Source organism: Malassezia globosa (assembly GCF_000181695.2).
Source record: "Malassezia globosa CBS 7966 chromosome Unknown mgl_sf_6.1, whole genome shotgun sequence".
Classification (NCBI taxonomy): Eukaryota; Fungi; Basidiomycota; class Malasseziomycetes; order Malasseziales; family Malasseziaceae; genus Malassezia; species Malassezia globosa.
The window spans coordinates 464,651-482,166 of NW_001849866.1; the positions used below are offsets into that span (position 1 = coordinate 464,651).

At 51.0% G+C, this 17,516-nt stretch overlaps 9 protein-coding genes across 9 annotated transcripts; 3 read left to right on the forward strand and 6 right to left on the reverse strand.

Annotated features, from left to right (window-relative positions):
* Window positions 1–6: 6 nt before the first annotated feature.
* MGL_2688 (uncharacterized protein) lies at window positions 7–437 on the reverse strand (the record flags this gene model as incomplete). Its single annotated transcript, XM_001730254.1, has 2 exons — window positions 7–222; window positions 252–437. 2 exons carry the CDS (start codon window positions 435–437, stop codon window positions 7–9), a joined length of 402 nt encoding a protein of 133 aa, XP_001730306.1.
* Window positions 438–1,189: 752 nt separating this feature from the next.
* Window positions 1,190–2,386, reverse strand: MGL_2689 (uncharacterized protein; the record flags this gene model as incomplete). The annotated part of the gene is made up of 1 exon (XM_001730255.1): window positions 1,190–2,386. One exon carries the CDS (start codon window positions 2,384–2,386, stop codon window positions 1,190–1,192), a length of 1,197 nt encoding a protein of 398 aa, XP_001730307.1.
* A 382-nt stretch (window positions 2,387–2,768) lies between these two features.
* Window positions 2,769–4,391, reverse strand: MGL_2690 (uncharacterized protein; the record flags this gene model as incomplete). Its single annotated transcript, XM_001730256.1, has 1 exon — window positions 2,769–4,391. The coding sequence occupies one exon, from the start codon at window positions 4,389–4,391 to the stop codon at window positions 2,769–2,771; it is 1,623 nt and encodes a 540-aa protein (XP_001730308.1).
* Window positions 4,392–4,994: 603 nt separating this feature from the next.
* MGL_2691 (uncharacterized protein) lies at window positions 4,995–5,708 on the forward strand (the record flags this gene model as incomplete). Its single annotated transcript, XM_001730257.1, has 1 exon — window positions 4,995–5,708. One exon carries the CDS (start codon window positions 4,995–4,997, stop codon window positions 5,706–5,708), a length of 714 nt encoding a protein of 237 aa, XP_001730309.1.
* Window positions 5,709–6,116: 408 nt separating this feature from the next.
* On the reverse strand, window positions 6,117–8,516 carry MGL_2692 (uncharacterized protein; the record flags this gene model as incomplete). Its single annotated transcript, XM_001730258.1, has 1 exon — window positions 6,117–8,516. The coding sequence occupies one exon, from the start codon at window positions 8,514–8,516 to the stop codon at window positions 6,117–6,119; it is 2,400 nt and encodes a 799-aa protein (XP_001730310.1).
* Window positions 8,517–8,781: 265 nt separating this feature from the next.
* Window positions 8,782–9,353, reverse strand: MGL_2693 (uncharacterized protein; the record flags this gene model as incomplete). Its single annotated transcript, XM_001730259.1, has 3 exons — window positions 8,782–8,815; window positions 8,865–8,940; window positions 8,987–9,353. 3 exons carry the CDS (start codon window positions 9,351–9,353, stop codon window positions 8,782–8,784), a joined length of 477 nt encoding a protein of 158 aa, XP_001730311.1.
* Window positions 9,354–9,782: 429 nt separating this feature from the next.
* MGL_2694 (uncharacterized protein) lies at window positions 9,783–10,838 on the forward strand (the record flags this gene model as incomplete). Its single annotated transcript, XM_001730260.1, has 1 exon — window positions 9,783–10,838. One exon carries the CDS (start codon window positions 9,783–9,785, stop codon window positions 10,836–10,838), a length of 1,056 nt encoding a protein of 351 aa, XP_001730312.1.
* A 1,501-nt stretch (window positions 10,839–12,339) lies between these two features.
* MGL_2695 (uncharacterized protein) lies at window positions 12,340–15,249 on the reverse strand (the record flags this gene model as incomplete). Its single annotated transcript, XM_001730261.1, has 1 exon — window positions 12,340–15,249. The coding sequence occupies one exon, from the start codon at window positions 15,247–15,249 to the stop codon at window positions 12,340–12,342; it is 2,910 nt and encodes a 969-aa protein (XP_001730313.1).
* Window positions 15,250–16,276: 1,027 nt separating this feature from the next.
* Window positions 16,277–17,374, forward strand: MGL_2696 (uncharacterized protein; the record flags this gene model as incomplete). Its single annotated transcript, XM_001730262.1, has 1 exon — window positions 16,277–17,374. One exon carries the CDS (start codon window positions 16,277–16,279, stop codon window positions 17,372–17,374), a length of 1,098 nt encoding a protein of 365 aa, XP_001730314.1.
* Between the last annotated feature and the right edge of the window lie 142 nt (window positions 17,375–17,516).

Sequence of the window (17,516 nt, forward strand, 5' to 3'; positions counted from 1 at the left end):
CACCCCTCATCGGTTCACTGAGTTAGGCACACAAGCATAAACGTACCTGCTATTTTGGTCGGCAGCGGGTGTCTTCTTTTCATCGTGCCCCTCGCCGCTGTCACCGACATTCTCATCGTCGTCGTCGTCGTCATCATCATCATCATCATCGTCATCCTCTTCATCATCATCCTCTTCATCATCGTCAAAATCATCGTCGTCTTCTTCTTCCTCATCTTCCACCTATTTCATTAGAGCATCACGTCACGTACAAAGTCTTCGTCTTCTTCTTCATTGTACTCCTCCTCCTCCTCTTCGTTGTCACCGTCGACATTCTCATCCGTTGCTCGCGATTTTCCTGCTTTCACAGATGATACCTGTTCATCTTTTTCGGCCTTCGTAGGCGCCAGATTCGTCGATGTCACGTTCGTTTCCTCAGTTCTCACTGTTGAGCTCATGATCGCGACCAATAGAAGGGGAACTAACAAAGCAGAACAAAAAAAATGCGTGTTATATCGAGCCCGACCACAGCCTCGGGTTTCGTCCGTGCGCTTCCAGACTTGCAGACTTGCCATTGGCAGCATGAGTGCGTCCTCCACAGCGGCCAACCCCAGCTTATCCCTCGATCGTGGAGAAGCCAATTCAACTCACCCTTTGTGCCGCATGACACGGTTTTCCTATGATGCGGCGTTTGGCTTAAGATTCAATTGACCTCAAACGAATACAATGATCAGATTAAATGTCGCACTCTGTACAAGTGTAGGTTGGAAAAGTTCTCATGAAATTCGTCATACAAATGTATCTGCTACGGAAGACGTCTCTACTTTCTCGCTTCCGTCTTAGTTTCCTTGAGCGCCATCGCGTCAGAATGCGTTGATTGAGGTATATTTACTGGGCATTTTCTGTTAACCATCTTCGATGTGCGCTAATAATTCTAAAACATGCAAAACTTTGTTCAGTTCGCATGGGTTAACATATAAATAATAGCCGACATCCGCATAGTCTTGTATGTAGCTAAGAATATCGGGAGCCATCATTTAAAGATGACAAGGAGTCTGGATAAGACAATCGATACAGCTGTTTCGTTTTGTGTACGAGTATCTCGAGAAACCGAGTCGTACACTGGGGTACGTTGCTCATCACTGCGCGTCGCTTGTCCCAACTCAAGACAACGATCATAGCATTCTTGTGTGTGGAGATAAATAGGACCCTATTTTGAGTTGATCGATGTGAAAGTTCGACCTTTTTGATATTTCCGCATCTTGGACCACAAATATCGCACTGAACGACCAATGCCAGCGGTATACAAACCCTTTAGCGACTGAACACGGGCTGGATTAGCTACAATGTCCACGATTTGTTGGCGCAATACATCTTGGAACGTTGACTGATGAGCTACGGCTAGCCAGAAACGGGTGGAAATTGGCCATTCTGCCGCCTCCTCACAGTCATCGTCCGTTTGCAGCTTAGCAATGATGTCTGGCTCATCACGGAGTTTCCGGATATTTGCTAAAGCAGCAGGAATCAGTTCCTCAGGAGACATGTTTTTGCACTTTTCGAAAACCGGGTGTAAATGATACTCGCGCTGATAGTGCTGTATCAACCGCAAACGCACATTCTGTGGCAAGAGGATCGCGACAAGTGCCATGGTAGCTGGGCGCTTATCTTGCCTCATACTGAAACATACGTCATCACCACGCACCACATGCACGAAGTGCAATCGCGATAGCAACGAAGAATACATGATTCGGAACCATGGAAGCTGGTGCTGGACAATGTTGTTGACCTTGTTCTGGTTCTCACCACCAGGCACTTTCATCCGAAAGTCACCCATATAGCTAAGAGAAGCAAGCATACGATACAAATCCATTTCTGTGAATGAGGTTGGGAGCATCAGCAACGCGACCCTCAGTGCCGACGTCAAATTCGCTTGTTGTGCGTTGGGGACACGATCGTTGGTCGCATCAAACAAGCATGCAATAGGCTTGTGCATACGACCACCGACGTACAGCGTGTTCCAATAGAGCAAGTCTTTGCACATATCTTCCACAGAGACAATGCCATATTTGACAATCTCGTCCTGCACATTGACGTACGGCACATACCAAAGCCCAGCTCCCATTCTCTGCGCTGCTTTTATGGCCCAAAGTCCACACCACCTTGTCCACCAGGGATAATGTGACTTGTTCCTTAGCATATTCGCGGCATGCCAGTGAATAGGATCTTTCACCGCAATCACCATATCAATCATTGGCGGCGTATTACCAACCTTTTGGGACACTGGTGCTTGACTAAATACACCAGAGCCATATGCAAACGCATACTGCACCATAGGAAGATTCATGCTCTGCAGTATGTGCAATATGTGGCGCCGATGAGCCGCTTCCTCAGCTGTCCGTTTCGACATGTCCGGCATGGCCGTTGGCACAACGAATGACGCAGGGAATTGCTTTGCATGTGATACCACATTCTTCATCTCTTCATGCAACGCACAAGGCGTATGGAATGCACGTCTTCGCACCGGTGCTACCATCAACTTTGCTTGTATGCCACATGCCGTCATATACTTTAGTCGTGGTACCACTGTCATTTGCGTCATGGTCGTGGAGGAAGAATATGGGGAAGCAGGCATAATTACGTCAAGCGCGCCATCCCCCGATCCTCCATGTGGTCAGTCTAAACTTCTGTGCGCCGACTGACCGACATTGTGGAGTAGTCATCAAGTACCAACACACGCGGCTTGCCGCGACAGGGCTATGGTTTCCTAACCAAACAATTGCTACATCTCGTTAAGACACGAGCTTCGTGGCAGGGTCAAGGTTTTGCGTACTCCGTAGGCGCTCGTCGAGAGCGCCCTTAGCTTGCAAATGTGCCATAAAACCACCGACCAAATGAAGACTGCCTGCGACAAAAACATCTGGCACAGTATGTGTTGACTGAGCATATTCCCGCACAGCGTTCATTACATGCTCAATAGTAGGCATCACATGTACTCGAATATCCCTCATACTAGTATTCCCACCGAAAGCAGACAGAGCATCACGCTGCGTTATGCCCTGCAGATCACACCACGCATGCAGGAGCTCCCGCTGAACAGCCATGCTCTCAAGATCTTTGGGATCTATAGCGCGTGACGTCAAATCACTCGCTGAACCACCATCCGCATATGTATTATTCGTACAGAAAAATATGCGCTGGAAAAATGTGCATGAGTCCTCATCGCATTGACGCAGCTCATCAAGCATTGCCTGCACAAGAGTGTGTGCTGACCGCCCATTCGTGCAGTTGAACGCAAGCACCTTCGGCCTTGTATTGCCTGCCGTCTCGCGTACGAACCATTGAACACATGCACGCACGCTCTCAACGGTGTGTGCGCCATCCACAAAGTAGGTTGCGTGAAAGGCCTCTTTTGCAGGTACTATTTGACATCGTCCGGGCCAGAATGTAGATGCTAGTGCTTCTTGCGCTGCTTTTGGAACACGTTCACCTACAGGCCCTAGGATATCGAGGGCACCCGGAAAGCACTCTTTTCCAATACCAGATGCAACAAACGAACGTACGAGCTCCAGTGCTAAGCTTGCGTTCGAGTATTGGTGATCGCCTGCTAGGCCCAAGCGGACTTGCTGCAGCTCGCGGTACGTGTGTACGACGTGGAATGTCGATGCATGGACTTTCTCCTCAGCATACTTCCTGAGTACGTCCAAAGCTTCTACAGGTTGTTCGACACTCAATGCCGGCACACCTGTTTTGTAGATGCCGGCTTTTTGCCAGGCAATATCCTTAAGTTCATGCCCAAGAATGGCGGTATGGTCAAGGCCTAGAGCTGTGACACCCGTCACGATAGGACACCTCACAATGTTGGTCGAGTCATACATGCCTCCGATACCGACCTCAAGGAGCGTTGCCGACACTTTGAGAGAAATGAACACATGAAAAGCAAGTAGCGTCATAAAACGAAAGTAAACAGGTCGTATGGGTGTGGACGCCAGCGCCCGGTGCGGATTATTCTCAAGCCGATCCCAGACTTCCCAGAAAAACTTGGCAAAGTCTGCTTCCGATAAAGGTGCACCATCGATTCGAATCCTCTCACGCGCAGCGACCATATGTGGGGACGTATATAAGCCAATACGGCGATCCCCGGACGAATACGAGAGGAGACCTTTAATTTTCTGAAAAAGTGCATCACAAAATGCAGCCGTTGAACCTTTCCCCTTCGTCCCCGTTATATGCACAACATGGATTCGATCCAGCTCGTCGCGCGAGTGGCCAATGCGTTCGAGGTACTCTGTCATTTCCGGCTCGTTAAGCTCATTGACAGTTTTTCCACTCTTTCTAATAGCCTCTATCGTTGCTGCATTTGACTGCAGTGAATTCAAAGCATCAATCGCCGCTGCATAGCTGCGCGTTGCCATTGTCGAATATGGTGCTGCGTGCAGTCGAGCAGCTGTCGGCCAAAGACGCGTCACTGCTGCTCGCTGCATATGAGAAAGTGGAGGATGATTTGTGCCGCACCTACTTCTCGACCTCTAACACATTAGAAAATCCTCGTCGGCCACCATCCGGCCGAACAAGCACAACGGATTGGAGTCGCCAGTTGTTCTTTCGATTCTCCACTTGGTCTGGCACTGAGATACACAATTATGCCACGTGCTGCTCCATGCTCTCCATCGAGCTCGGTGGACCGTTCCCTCACCCTCGGTTCCTAAGCGCCTGCTTATAGTTTTGAAGTTTTTCACGTGACGTGGTGTGCATTAAGCGCTAGGTATGGGCTTCTTCGATGGACGCCTGACGCTGCTCGTGAGAAAGTGTGACACCAGCGCTCGATTTCTACCTCTCACCATCAAGGCCGATCTCTAGTGGATTATCGCTAAGGTACGTACATGGCGCGCATACAAGAGCGCGCGCAGCACAAAAGGACGGCTGCGCAACGTCATGAAAGTGTTGCGCGCGTTAATAGTGTGCGACGTTGTTGGGTTCGTGAATCAGTCAGTATTAACACTCATTTACAGCGTACCATGGCCCGTAACAGCACAGTTAGCCCGTACGTCGGTCGTCTTGGCCGTAGCCAGCTGTACTCGAAGAAGGGTGGCTACAAGCACGCTGGCCGCAAGCCAGCTCCGGCCGCGGAAGAGGCGCCAGTCGCCACCAAGGAGAAGGCAGTCGGCGGCGCTAAGAACGCGGGCAAGCGTGTGCTTCCCACAAACAAGGCTCCACGCTTCTACCCAGCCGACGATGTGCGCGCTAAGAAGGTTAACCGCAAGACGCCAAAGCCAACGAAGCTGCGTGAAAGCATCACTCCCGGCACTGTACTCATCCTCCTCGCTGGTCGCTTCCGTGGAAAGCGTGTTGTGTTCCTGAAACAGCTTGAGAGTGGTCTTCTGCTTGTGACGGGTCCATTCAAGCTGAACGGTGTGCCGATCCGCCGTGTGAACCAGGCATATGTGATTGCTACTAGCACGAAGATCGACATTAGCAACATCAAGGTGGACGACAAGTTGAACGATGCATACTTCCGCCGTGAAAAGGCTGCCAAGGTCAAGGCTGAGGCGTCTTTCTTTGCTGACCCAGCCAACAAGGCGCCGCTTGCTGAAAGCAAGGTCGCTGACCAGAAGGCGCTGGACAAGGATGTCCTTGCTGCCATCAAGAACGAGGGTCCTCTCCTTGCTAAGTACCTCGCTGCCACTTTCTCTCTCTCGAAGGGTGACAAGCCTCACGCGCTCCGCTTCTAAGCATTTGATGTATTTGCATGGTAATCCATGCATGTGTGGTTCTTACTGATGCAACCACAGTAGCGTTCTTCTTGATATGAGTGGTCGTTAACTCGAGGAGCTCTTAGGACCTATGGTATGTGTCTGTACATGGTTCGCCCACTTGTAGTCATGTTTCCCAAAATAGGCTGAATCCAAATACGAGCCGCTGCCGCCACAGCCGATGACTTGATTGATTGTTTGGTTGGTCCTGCAAGATGGTACAGTCAGTACGTGTAGTACGTCTGGAATTTAGCGGTCGACTATGGAGGGTGCAGATCTGCGGCGACTAGAGAGCCATTCCCTGCATACATCTGAAATAGACTCTCTTTCTATGAGAAACTTTTTTTTGTTCTTTGGTATCTATGTCGATAAATAGTATTCTTGTCGTTACGTCAATGGCTCTGTGGCAGAGGTGAGGTCTTGATCGTTAGCCACGTCTGCTTTAACGCGCTTAGTTTTATTGGTTGTTGCCTTAGCCTCCTGTCGCATCCTTGCAAGGCCACTTCGACTAAGTTCTCGTAAGCGGGCTGTCATTGGGTCCGGTTGTCGAATCCATCGGATCGGGGCAGTAGGTAGCTTGTTGCTGCTATGCTCTTGGATGTCCATGAGCGCCTTGCTGCGTATGAGTTGGCGAGTCGTCCGCTGACCAGGAGCAAGAGGCATTCCATACGCGGGTCCATTTTCGCGCTCCTTTAAAAACCTTTCAAGCGCCTCTGGGTGCTTGGCAAGCGTGTCAATCCGGGCCGATTCACGCGCATTAAGCAAGTCAATGTTCGGCATACAAAGCGAGCGCATGAGTCTTTGACGTTGACGGATCTCTTGCAAGTTCTCGCGAACCTTGCCTTCAGAGAGATCTTTTCGCGGTGTAATGCAGTATTGAACATGCCAGTCAACATTCGCGATATTCTCGAGCCGACCACAGCGAACGTCCTCGAGCTGGGCGTGGGTTAAAGGACCATTCAACATCGAGAAATTGACTGGACCACGCACCAGAGCCTGATTAAGGTAGCGGTCCATGGTCACCTCGAACTGTACAATCGCGGAGGATGCAACTGACTGAACAATTACGCACATGGAAGAAGCGCCTGGACGTGTTTCCATAGTGATGCTCAGTGTCTCGTTTGGCATGAAATCAGTCGCTGTATCGAGAATTTGCTCAAGCAAACCGAGACTCATTCGATATGCTTTGTTGCCCATTTCATTGCTGCCAAATAGACGAAGGTTCATCTCCTCTAAGCTGATATATTGAAACCCGAAGATTTGAGCCGTATTGTGGTAGGCAACGAAAATCCCATCCATATGTCCAATGCGCGCTTGGAAATTGTATTTAAGGAATGCAGCACGCACCATGTCCCAGTATTCGCGTTCAAAAGACTCCCAAAGACCATGAGAAAAACGAATTTGATACCCGCACCCTTCCGTATAGTTGGCTCGATCATTACGGATCGCAACCACAGCTCGCGTCTTGAGGTCAAATGTGCCGTTCGGTAGTCGCGGATCGTGACAGTCCAGCTGTGATCGGAGCATGAGCTTGGATGTCTGCGCATAGTGGTACGCTTCTTGTGGTTCTTGCATGGCAGAGTCCCGCCTCCAGCTGTTCTCTCGTTTGTGATTTGCATACTCGTCGGGCGTTGATGTGAGAAACTTCTCTAGACTCTTTCCGAGCGATGTCAGAACGTAGTTGGTGTTGTCGACTTCACCAGCTGAATTCTTATCGGCATCAATAGCATAGAAACCTCCCGGCTGATGCTGTAATGTAATCGAAACAGGCAACTTCGCACCTTCACTGAAACCGGTCGGCAACTCACAAAAGCTTGGACTGAAGCCAATAAGTTCAGGCTCCTTCCATCGGCTTAGCAAGAAATAGCAGTGGCTTAATAGACCTGTCATACTACTGGTACTGCCGCAATACTTTTTCTTTTGTCGTCGTGTGATTTCCAAGAGCTCTGGGTCGCGACTTGATGTCAAGTACGGCGGCAAAGTGCCATAGTCGAACAAATCGACGTCTAGCACATCTCGCAAATGTGGGTCAAAGTTGTAAATGCCAGTACGGCTATCTCGGAGCCAATGAACACCTGAATTGAACAAGACTCGGTCAAGTCCGTGGGCAAGCTTTGCCACATGCATGTGACGAAGTGGTTCGACTGGCTCAATCTTGACATCCGAGTCACGTAGGGAACCAAAGCGATGACCGATGTCTTTTTCACGCTCACATTGTTCGAGGCGAACGAGACGGGCTTTTCGTGCTTCTTCGCCGTAAAGGAATGATGTGGGCCGACCGGATATTGTTCCCGTTGTCTCTGCGGCTGTAGTTGGCCTGTCAGTTGATGAGTTTGTGACATAAGATGGACTTGAGCGCAGCTTATCAGTATTACGTTTTATAGGCTCTTCCGACTTTTCTGTATCCAATGTGAATCGTGTGCTTGGCTCATCGTCGTGAGAGAGCCTTGGAGTCGAATCATTTGTAGCACCCCACCGGAGTCTTGCCTTACGAGCTTGGAATTCATTTGAAGTCGGTATATTCGTCTTGGAACGGGTATCACTACCATTGCTACTGTCATTGTTATTTCCATCAATTGAAGGATAGACTGAATCATGGTGTTTCAGCCCAATGTGTCTTGAAGGAACTGGAGTCGCTCGAGATCTGTGTGTTGCTCGAGCTTTTATCTTGTGGCGTTTTTTCGAGTGACAGGGCGAAGAATGAAAACATTGCACATCTTCCAAAGAGAAGAATGATAATTTGGTCCATCTCCATGGTCGGAGCGTTGCGTGCCTCAGTATCGGCATGCAAGTGCTAGTGTCAAACGTAGCAACACTCCTTCACACGTATAGCGAACGTCTGTGAGTACGAAACTGCATCATGCAGGCGTTTGTTTCTGACTGCTTACTAAGCCGTTTCAACACACAAAGCTGTCTAATGAAGGGCCAGCGGCCAAAGAAGTTTGAGCTCAAGCAAGCGAACGACTCGTGGGGGCAAATATAGACCGCAGGATGTTGACACGAGCAGGGTATGTATAATGTGGCGGAAATGTATCAAAATGTACAGACATGGTCATGAATTCGGTTGCGGCCCGAACATGTCGACCCTGCATGCGGGGTTAGTGTCATAGTCGTGGATCACACTCGCACACGTACCAGCTTTGTGGGGGACCGAGCCAATGGTGTCCGTGAGCTGGATATTCGCGAGGCCATAGTTCGTCGAAGAAATAGTCTAAAGTGCATCTGTCAGCAAAAGTGAAGAAGAGGCATCGACGTACACAAATGTCCAAGAGAAAGACCCAGGACTATGTCTTTTACCTCCTGGCTTTTTTGCAGAAGAGTAAACAGGAGCTCAAAGTAGGGCATATAAGGCGCATTCATGACGACAAGACCAAAAAAACTCACCCTAATATGGCGGTTTTTTCGACTCCATATATAGACCATCGTCCACGACAAGGGAACAGACAGGTAGTGAATTGACAAGACCGGGCTGAGAAGAAGAAGCACAATCGATGCACAAAGCAGGAGCCACGCGAACTGCGCTTGACGAGTCGGTCCAAATGTTTGCGCCTCAAGGGGATATGCAAAACGCACAAGGTCGAGCATTCGAAGTGCAAACATGAGCCCAAACCGTCCAAAGTACATGAATGTGGTAATAAATCGCCAATACTGGTGTCTTTTGAATATGTAGTAAGTCGAAAAAAAGAGTTGATGCTCAGAGACAAAGCCTAGGTGTTCGAGCAATGTCAGGCACACGGATCCCGCGATCCACACTGTCGTGAACGGGGAAAGGTGCTCTAGATCCATAGCGGGACCAAGCAATTATTTTCAAGCGCTTTCAAAATATGATAACGGCGTGTAAAGAAGACAATCGCCAGGCGTCAGTGTCGAGCTTATCGTGTCCGAAGACAGGCAGCGTCCGCTCGTCGTGAGATGGTCGTTGAGTTTCTTCTCCACATTCGTGCCATTTGGGCTGTCTCTAAGTAGCATATGTCCCAAATGCCCTCCATTCTCTCCCGCTGCGGGGGGATTTGTGGGACTTTGCGCATGACTATCTGACTCAATCCCGGGAACATGTCCGGTGTCAATAACGATGCAATACAGGCATGCTTGGAACTGATTCTTCAGTCCCCTCCAGGGCAACAAAGTCATATTGTCAGTGACCTCAAGGGCATGCTGGCAGGTGCAGTCCCAGACACAGAATGGATGGAACGCGTTCGGTCTATCCTGTTGCAATATACACATGAGCAACTCCTGCACGTCACAATTGAACATGAAGGAAAGCAAGATTCAGCTATCGTGTGTGATGCTGCAAAAATGGATGATAAGTACTATCATCCTCGTCTTTCATGCTCCTTCTCGTATGATCCTATCCATGAGAGTGTTAGCGAAGTGTCGTCTGTACCGCGTTCAACAGGTGACATAGAGACCCTGCGAGCAGAAGTGGATCAGCAGCTGTCTAAATACGTATTGAACCACTATCATACGGGTGTCTCTTGCGCATATTTACCGCGTCTTGTGCCTCAAGCGACCTCCGATGCCAATGCTGAAACTGTCACAATCAATGCGATGCAGGATAAACAAAAAGAAAAAGAAAACAATTTGGAGCTATGGGATGAAGCTAACCAAGAGCAACCGGTCCAACAAATGCAAGGTCGTGTCGATAACTGCGATTCCCAAGTCACGAGTGAGAATGACACGCCTCCCGCTATCACGTCTCAACCATGCATACTGACACTGCACATCGTCGGCAACAAATACAATTTACGCAACTTTTGGACAGGCCGATGGCGCTCAACATACAAGTTCGACGTGTCGACGCAGGCATTCAAGCACGCCGACATTCAAGTCCAAACACACTATTTTGAAAATGGCAATGTACAGTTGCAAGCGCAGCACTCTATGGCATTACCTGATTTTGTCTCGACGAAGCCGGAATCTCTTGCGAAGGACGTTATTCAGGCCATCGAGCACCACGAACAAGTGTACCAAGCAAAACTCTTCGACGCCACTGACACGCTGCGCGAGCATGCCTTTAAGGCACTTCGACGCACACTGCCTATCACTCGCCAGAAGATTGATTGGAGCAAGATTGTTAGCTACAAGGTTGGATCTGACATGGCCAAATAGACAGGGCTCGCGCTACCTACCCTGTCTGACGCAGGACAAACAGCGCCTTTGTGTCAGAGAACACGCGCGCGCGCGTGGGGCGATCGATGCCGCCCTTATCGTGATCACGTGCGCCGATTGTGCGACTATGCCAATGTGTTATTGTGGAGCCGTGCATACTTACTCATGCATGAACGCATTCATTTGTGTACAAACAAAATTTCGTTATACAAAGACGGATTTACTACAAAATCTATGCTTGTAGTGTGGGGCAAGGACAATGAGCATTGTGTGTGCGGATGACCCGCAATGAAATGCATAAAGGACGACCAACAGACAGTGCAGAATGGACACCATAGAACGAAGTGTGCTGTCACGGAAAGGGGTGTTGCTGTTCATGGCGATGACAAGCGCCGCTTGGATTCGTGAGCAGTGCGTGTGGATGTTTGAGGGAAAAAAACCTCTCATCAACGTTGCTTCGAATCCTACAGCAGAATCCATGTACAATGGATGGAAGAGCTGGCGCTCATGGCCCACGTCTTGGTCGGTCAAGCGATTTCATGCTCAAGGTGGATGGCAATACGCATTAATCCATTCTGATGCGCCTCTCAAATTTTATACGCGCTTGTATGCCATCAAGGAACCAAGTGCCGTTCATGGGAGCATTGTGTTGCATAAAAATTCATTGCTAGAACTATGGAAAGCATCGTCCAATGATATCATGCCATGGAACCTAAGCATCACAGGCACAGATGAACGTGACAGTCATGTCGAATGGGTTGTGCGTCTATGTGGGGATGAGAACCAAGCGCGCCTGTGCTATCGAGTGCTCCAGGTACGTGTGGACATATTCTGCAGTTTTCCAAATTGTCCAGATGCTTATGCCAGAATTGTGTGAGACGTCTGTCGCGGCTAGACCACGAACTGGAACATGGAGAATCCAAGCGGCTGTGCGACAGCTCCAAGGTGCGGACATCTCCGTACAAAAGCCATGTTGACTGGCTCATGCAGTCTGACTGTCCGGTATTGATTGAATCCAGTCCTAGGTGTGCGGCGAGATTACCCGATGCTGCCACAACACACTCTCGAGTGGATGTACCGATGTCTCCGACCTGGACACCCGAAGTGTCTGGACATGCAGCGTTATTCAGATCGTGGGAGCTGCCGACACTTCCCATGGCGCAGCTCCAAGAAGCGACCAGTATGGCCGACTATGACTCATACTCTGCAGCGTCAACATCTGTCATAGCGTCGCCACTTGGCTCACCGATCTTGCTGAGCCCCGCTGATGAGCGACGAGCTTCCATGCTGATTGTCTCCTAGAGATGTTGATGGACGAATGTGGTGGAATGGCGATCTGTCTGTTCGTTGGGCTGTTTGTCACTATTCACGTCTAGTTTGCTTGACAGACAGGCACCTTGTATTATCTGAACATAGTCCGATCTCGGCAACCAGAGTTCCTCGGCTCATCCGACTACTTTCTGTCTTCTACATTTTCGTGGCAAAGTGGGAAGGAAGCGACTTACGCACCGCCTCGAGACTGAGCAATGAACGTGTCCAGGTAGCGTTTGAGCGGCTTGACATCCAGAGATTGGATATTTTTGGTGAGCTCCACTGCAAGCTCAGGCGGGCACTGCACACCCGGCAGGTATATAGAGGAGAGATAATGAAGAAATTCGTCGCCGCGAGCGGTGTGTAGCGATTTGAGCAAGCCAGCCAACTCTGAAAGAACGAGCTGGGCCTGTGCGTCCGACTGATCGAACGAGGGCTTGGTAGGCACTTGGAACACCAACGGCAGGATGGCATCGTACACGAACTGCTCGAACCCAGGAATCGCCTTCTCGCTCGGACGCGCCCACAGCTGCACAAGCCAGGCAAGTGCACTGATAGCAGCGCGCTGAGTGACTGGCTCGCCATGACTCGCATAGTACACGTGGCTCTGCAGTACTGACTCAAGTTGTCCCTGGTTCTTTTCTGACACAAGCACATCGTCCAACCCGGCAGACAGGAGCGCGTGTACGAGGCCAAAGTACGCGCGCTCGGTATCAGAGCGGCGCACCATATCATCGGTTCCTTGGATCCCCTGGTTCAGGAACGAAAAGATGCGCGTGACAAGCACGCCAAACACATCATCCATCACACTGCGAACATTGTCCTTGTACTTGTGCGTGATGAGCCCAAAGAAGTTGAGCAAGTCTACAAGCTCGGCTTCTGTCACTTGATGCACAAGTGCATGAATCAGGGTGGGTATGTATGGCAGGACGGCAGGACCTGCGGACGTCACGATCCGTGCGAACGCACCACGAGCTGCTTCACGCACAATGCTGAACCGATTGAGTGCCGTCAGGGCCAGAAGAATCTGCTCCGTGATAGGCTTGAGCTCCTCAATCCATGCAGGTTCAGTCGGCCGGTTCATGTCGTAATCCGGGAATCCTTTGGTGATGGTGCTTAAAGCAAGGATCAAGTGGTGCACTTGCAGCACAAGCTGCAAGTTGTCTGGATCTCCGCCAAACGCCTGCACGACCTGTAGCAGCTGCTCAACCAGGGGCTGGGTCATGGCTTTGAAGAGCATCACTTGCGTTTCAGGCACATGGCCAAGTTGCGACATAAGCAATCCACATGACTCGAACAGGTAGAGCTGGCTGTCGAATGCCGATGCCTTTTCCGTCGCTTTCACAAGCACATCTTCCTCTGGTGGCACTTCCGGTAGCACGGCATTCACAGCAAGCGGCAAGCTCTCGAGCAGTCGCGGCACGATCTCCGACGGTATAGCTGTGCGAGTGTCGCGAACGAAGCGATAAAACAAGTAATTCAGCCGCCGGCGCATGCCCAAATGTGGCTGACACAAACCGCGCTGGTCCAAGAATGCTTCCAAAGCATTGGGCAGCAGGTCGGACCATAAGACGAAACACGATGCATACCGCACCACGCATTCAAAATACTGCAGCTGTACAACAGGGTGTGCATGATCCCCGATACGGGAGCGGAAGAGCAGCTGGAGAATCTCGCCTAGTGTGTTAGGTGGCAGCGCCTGGTACACGCTCAGTGACTGCCGCACGTTGCGTGCAGGCGCCTTGCCAGGTTCCGACGGGATTTGTACATACGAATGTGCACCGAGTCCAATTTTGTTGCCTCGTATAGACGAAAGAATTTCGCCGCAAGAAAAGGCTGCATACAAACACACTTCCGCCTGTTCCCAGGGTAGCTCTGTGGGAGAAGCAACGGAGCCGAGTGTGTTGGCGACAAGTGTCTGGATCGTGTTAGAGACAAGTGGCTCATCAATCGCTGCAATTGCCCCAAGGATCACTTGCAGCTGCTTCCGCAGTTCATAGAAACGAACGAGCTGTTCGTCGTCATCTTCCGACTCGTCTGCGTCCGCATCAGCAGGTCCACCGACAAGGGACGAATCCTGCCAATCAATGTCTGCATCGAACTTGAGTTTCTGTAGTGCCAATGCGATAAGCTGAGTCACGAATTCCAATGTTGGCGCACTGAGTGAGGGCAGGCCCATGTTCTCGTTTTGCCGCTTCGTCTTCTTGTACAGACTCAGCACGAGATGCAGGCATGGCAAGACCTGCTCAGCCGGCTCATCGTATTCATCTGCCAGGAACGAGAGTGCTGGCTGAAGAAAGACGAGCAGCTTAGTATGCGCGGCGTCGCGTGTATCAGCCTGGGCACCGGTGGTATCCTCAGCGATCTTGCAGAGCTCTGTACACAAGGCATTTACAAGACGCGCCAGGTGCTCTCGCAGCTCTGTTTGTGCTTCGCCCTGTCCACGTGTTGACAATTCCAGCTGTGTAAGCACTGTGTCGAGGCGAAGGCATTCGATAAGCCCCAGCTTGTCTGCCGGCTTCATGCCTTTCGACACAATCTCACACAATGTATCAGCTGTGGCATAGCGGAGTGGCATGTGCTGTGCATCGAGCGCATTGTACAATATTTGCACCGTGTCGATTGTCACGACAAGCGAAATATCAATCCAAGAGGCATAGTCGCCGACGACAGCCATCGCCACGGAGGCCAAGGGACCAGCATTGCCAGCTGTCAGCTGTTGCGGTGAAGAAGCGGTCGTCGTGCCACCAGCATCGGGGATCTGCAACGTACGCAACGAGTCCTGAATCACACGCCACATGAGCTCGGCCATGCTTGCAGCATGGTGTGTGCGGATTTCGTCCCGAACGAGTGCATCCCGTTGAAGACGGTCTTTTCCACGAACGGAGCGCAGTGTAGCATCTGAACCAAGGCTCAGCGACAAGTCATGCAACACACGCATCATTAGATCTGTCGCCATGACATTGAGTCCTGAGTCAGTATCAGCCGAGGGATGCGTTGTGCAAAGAGATAGAGCAGCAGAGAGAAATGAGTACGATGAGGAAAGACTGTATGTTTGAACCATAAGCAGAGACAACGTTTGCGCAAGCTTGTTTTTCATAAACACAATGCCCTGCTCGCCGTGACCGTGAACAAATTCGCTCTGCAGGTATGCCAGAGCGCTTTCCTGCAGAAATGCTAAAGCATTGACTGCTTCAGACACTGAATGAATGCTGTGAATGTATTAGCGCACCGTCTCGCTCATTCGCTCGCCGCTCAAGAGGCAGGCGTCTAGAATGCTCAACACATACTGTTTGTCGAGAAACTCGTCGACGAGATTGAGGCCAAAAAGACGTGGCGCATGCTCATACTTAGGTGCACTTCCGTCTTCCGTGCGTGCAGTCCAGATAGTCCAGCCGACGCTCCAGCTCTCGTGCGTAACCTGCTTCAGCTGCTCAAGGAACGCGAGTGCCTGGGCGACGAGATCTGCGTCTGATACCGCCGCCGCATTGGATGCTATCTCCACAGCCTTAACAAGCTGTTCCTCGGGCGTCGAAGCCATTCAAAAGTAGCGCTAGCAGCCTTGCTCAGCGGGCGTGCAATACTGCCAGGGAACGTCGGAAGAAGGACGTACGTCACTCCTGAGAAATACTAACGATGTTGGATCGGTTGAGAAAGAAACAGAGTGGGTCATGACTCAGCAACGTGTTTTTCACGTGATACACATTCACGTGGACATGATCACCATGATCAAGCGACTGCAGTCAACCACGCTCGAGTGGAAGATGGAGAAAGGGCGGGGGAAGTAAGGTAAGGGGACTTATGCATGTCCTAGCGCACGTACTACGCTTGGTGTGCGGAGGACCTGTCGCATAATGACTCAACCGTCTGTATGATGACGAATCAGAAGCGAAATATTTGCAATTTGAAGAGCCTAGCCTATGGGCGTGACTGGTTGGCAGATTTGGGCGCTGACCAGCAGGTGAGGAGCGTGGTGGATGGGCCTTCCCAGCTCAACATTCAATCCACTACGTCTACTCCTTGCCGTAACGTAGCAGCGAGCAGCTTCCACGATGTATTTTTGTCGGCAAGGTGTAAGAGCATTTTCAACGTCGCGTTCGTGTAGACGCGCGCCTACAGCTGTAGTCATGATGAACATGGGTGGGCCGTCCACTCTCGATGAAGTCCAGCCATTTCTCACGCGCCTCTTCTTGGACCGTGATCTGATGCGTTTGCCTTTGCAATCGCGACTCGCTCCTATGATTGCCCGCCGTCGGACGCCCAAAGTCCGCGATCAATATGCGACAATCGGCGGTGGCTCGCCAATTCTCCGGTGGACACGCACACAAGGCGAGGCTATGTCGCGTATGCTGGATGAACTGAGTCCAGCTACCGCGCCCCACAAAGCATACGTGGCATTCCGCTATGCGTCGCCGCTTACAGATGAGTGTATGGATGAGCTAGAAGCTGACGGAGTGAAGCGTGCCGTTGCATTCTCACAGTACCCGCAATACTCATGCAGCACGACAGGCAGCAGCCTGAATGAATTGTACCGAGAGATTCAACGCCGGAAGGCACGTCATTCGCCAGGTGGACAAATCGAATGGTCCGTCATCGACCGGTGGCCAACACATGATGGGCTCGCCCAGGCGATCGTGAATCGCATTCTCGAGGCAGTTTCAACGTTACCGCCGGACGTCGCACACAAGGCGCCTATCATGTTCAGTGCACACTCGCTTCCGATGCAGGTCGTCTCTGGACGTGGCGATCCTTATCCGCCTGAAGTCGCTGCAACAGTTGCGAATGTGATGCAAAAGCTTGGTTGGTCAAACCCGTACCGTGTCACTTGGCAAAGCAAGGTAGGTCCAGCGGCGTGGCTTGGTCCTCAAACAGCCGAAACTCTGCAAGGCTGGGCTAAACAGGGTCATAAGCATGCTATTGTGGTGCCTGTGGCATTCACGAGCGATCACATCGAGACGCTGTATGAGCTAGACATTGAACTGCAGGAAGATGCGAAAGAAGCGGGTGTTCAATTGGTCCGCGCCCCTTCTCTGAATGATGAACCCGTGTTTTTGCGCGCCTTAGCTGACATGGTCAGTGAACATCTCTCTTCTGACTCGCGCGGCACACGTCCCTGGGCTCAGGGCAAGGCGAGCCACCAATTGTCTCTCCGGTGCCCTGGCTGCACGAATGAGGAGTGTGGTCCACAGAAGGCTTTCTTTATGGGCTCATGTATAGCTGCGTAGATTATGCGCCCCACAGGGCATTCCATGCACGTTGTAATAGACTCGGCTCTGACTGTGAATGGGCGGTCGTATGCGATTCCGCCGATACATGCTGGTGGTCCAGCTCATGTCCATGGTCATTGTCTTCGCCTCCTTCCGTAGC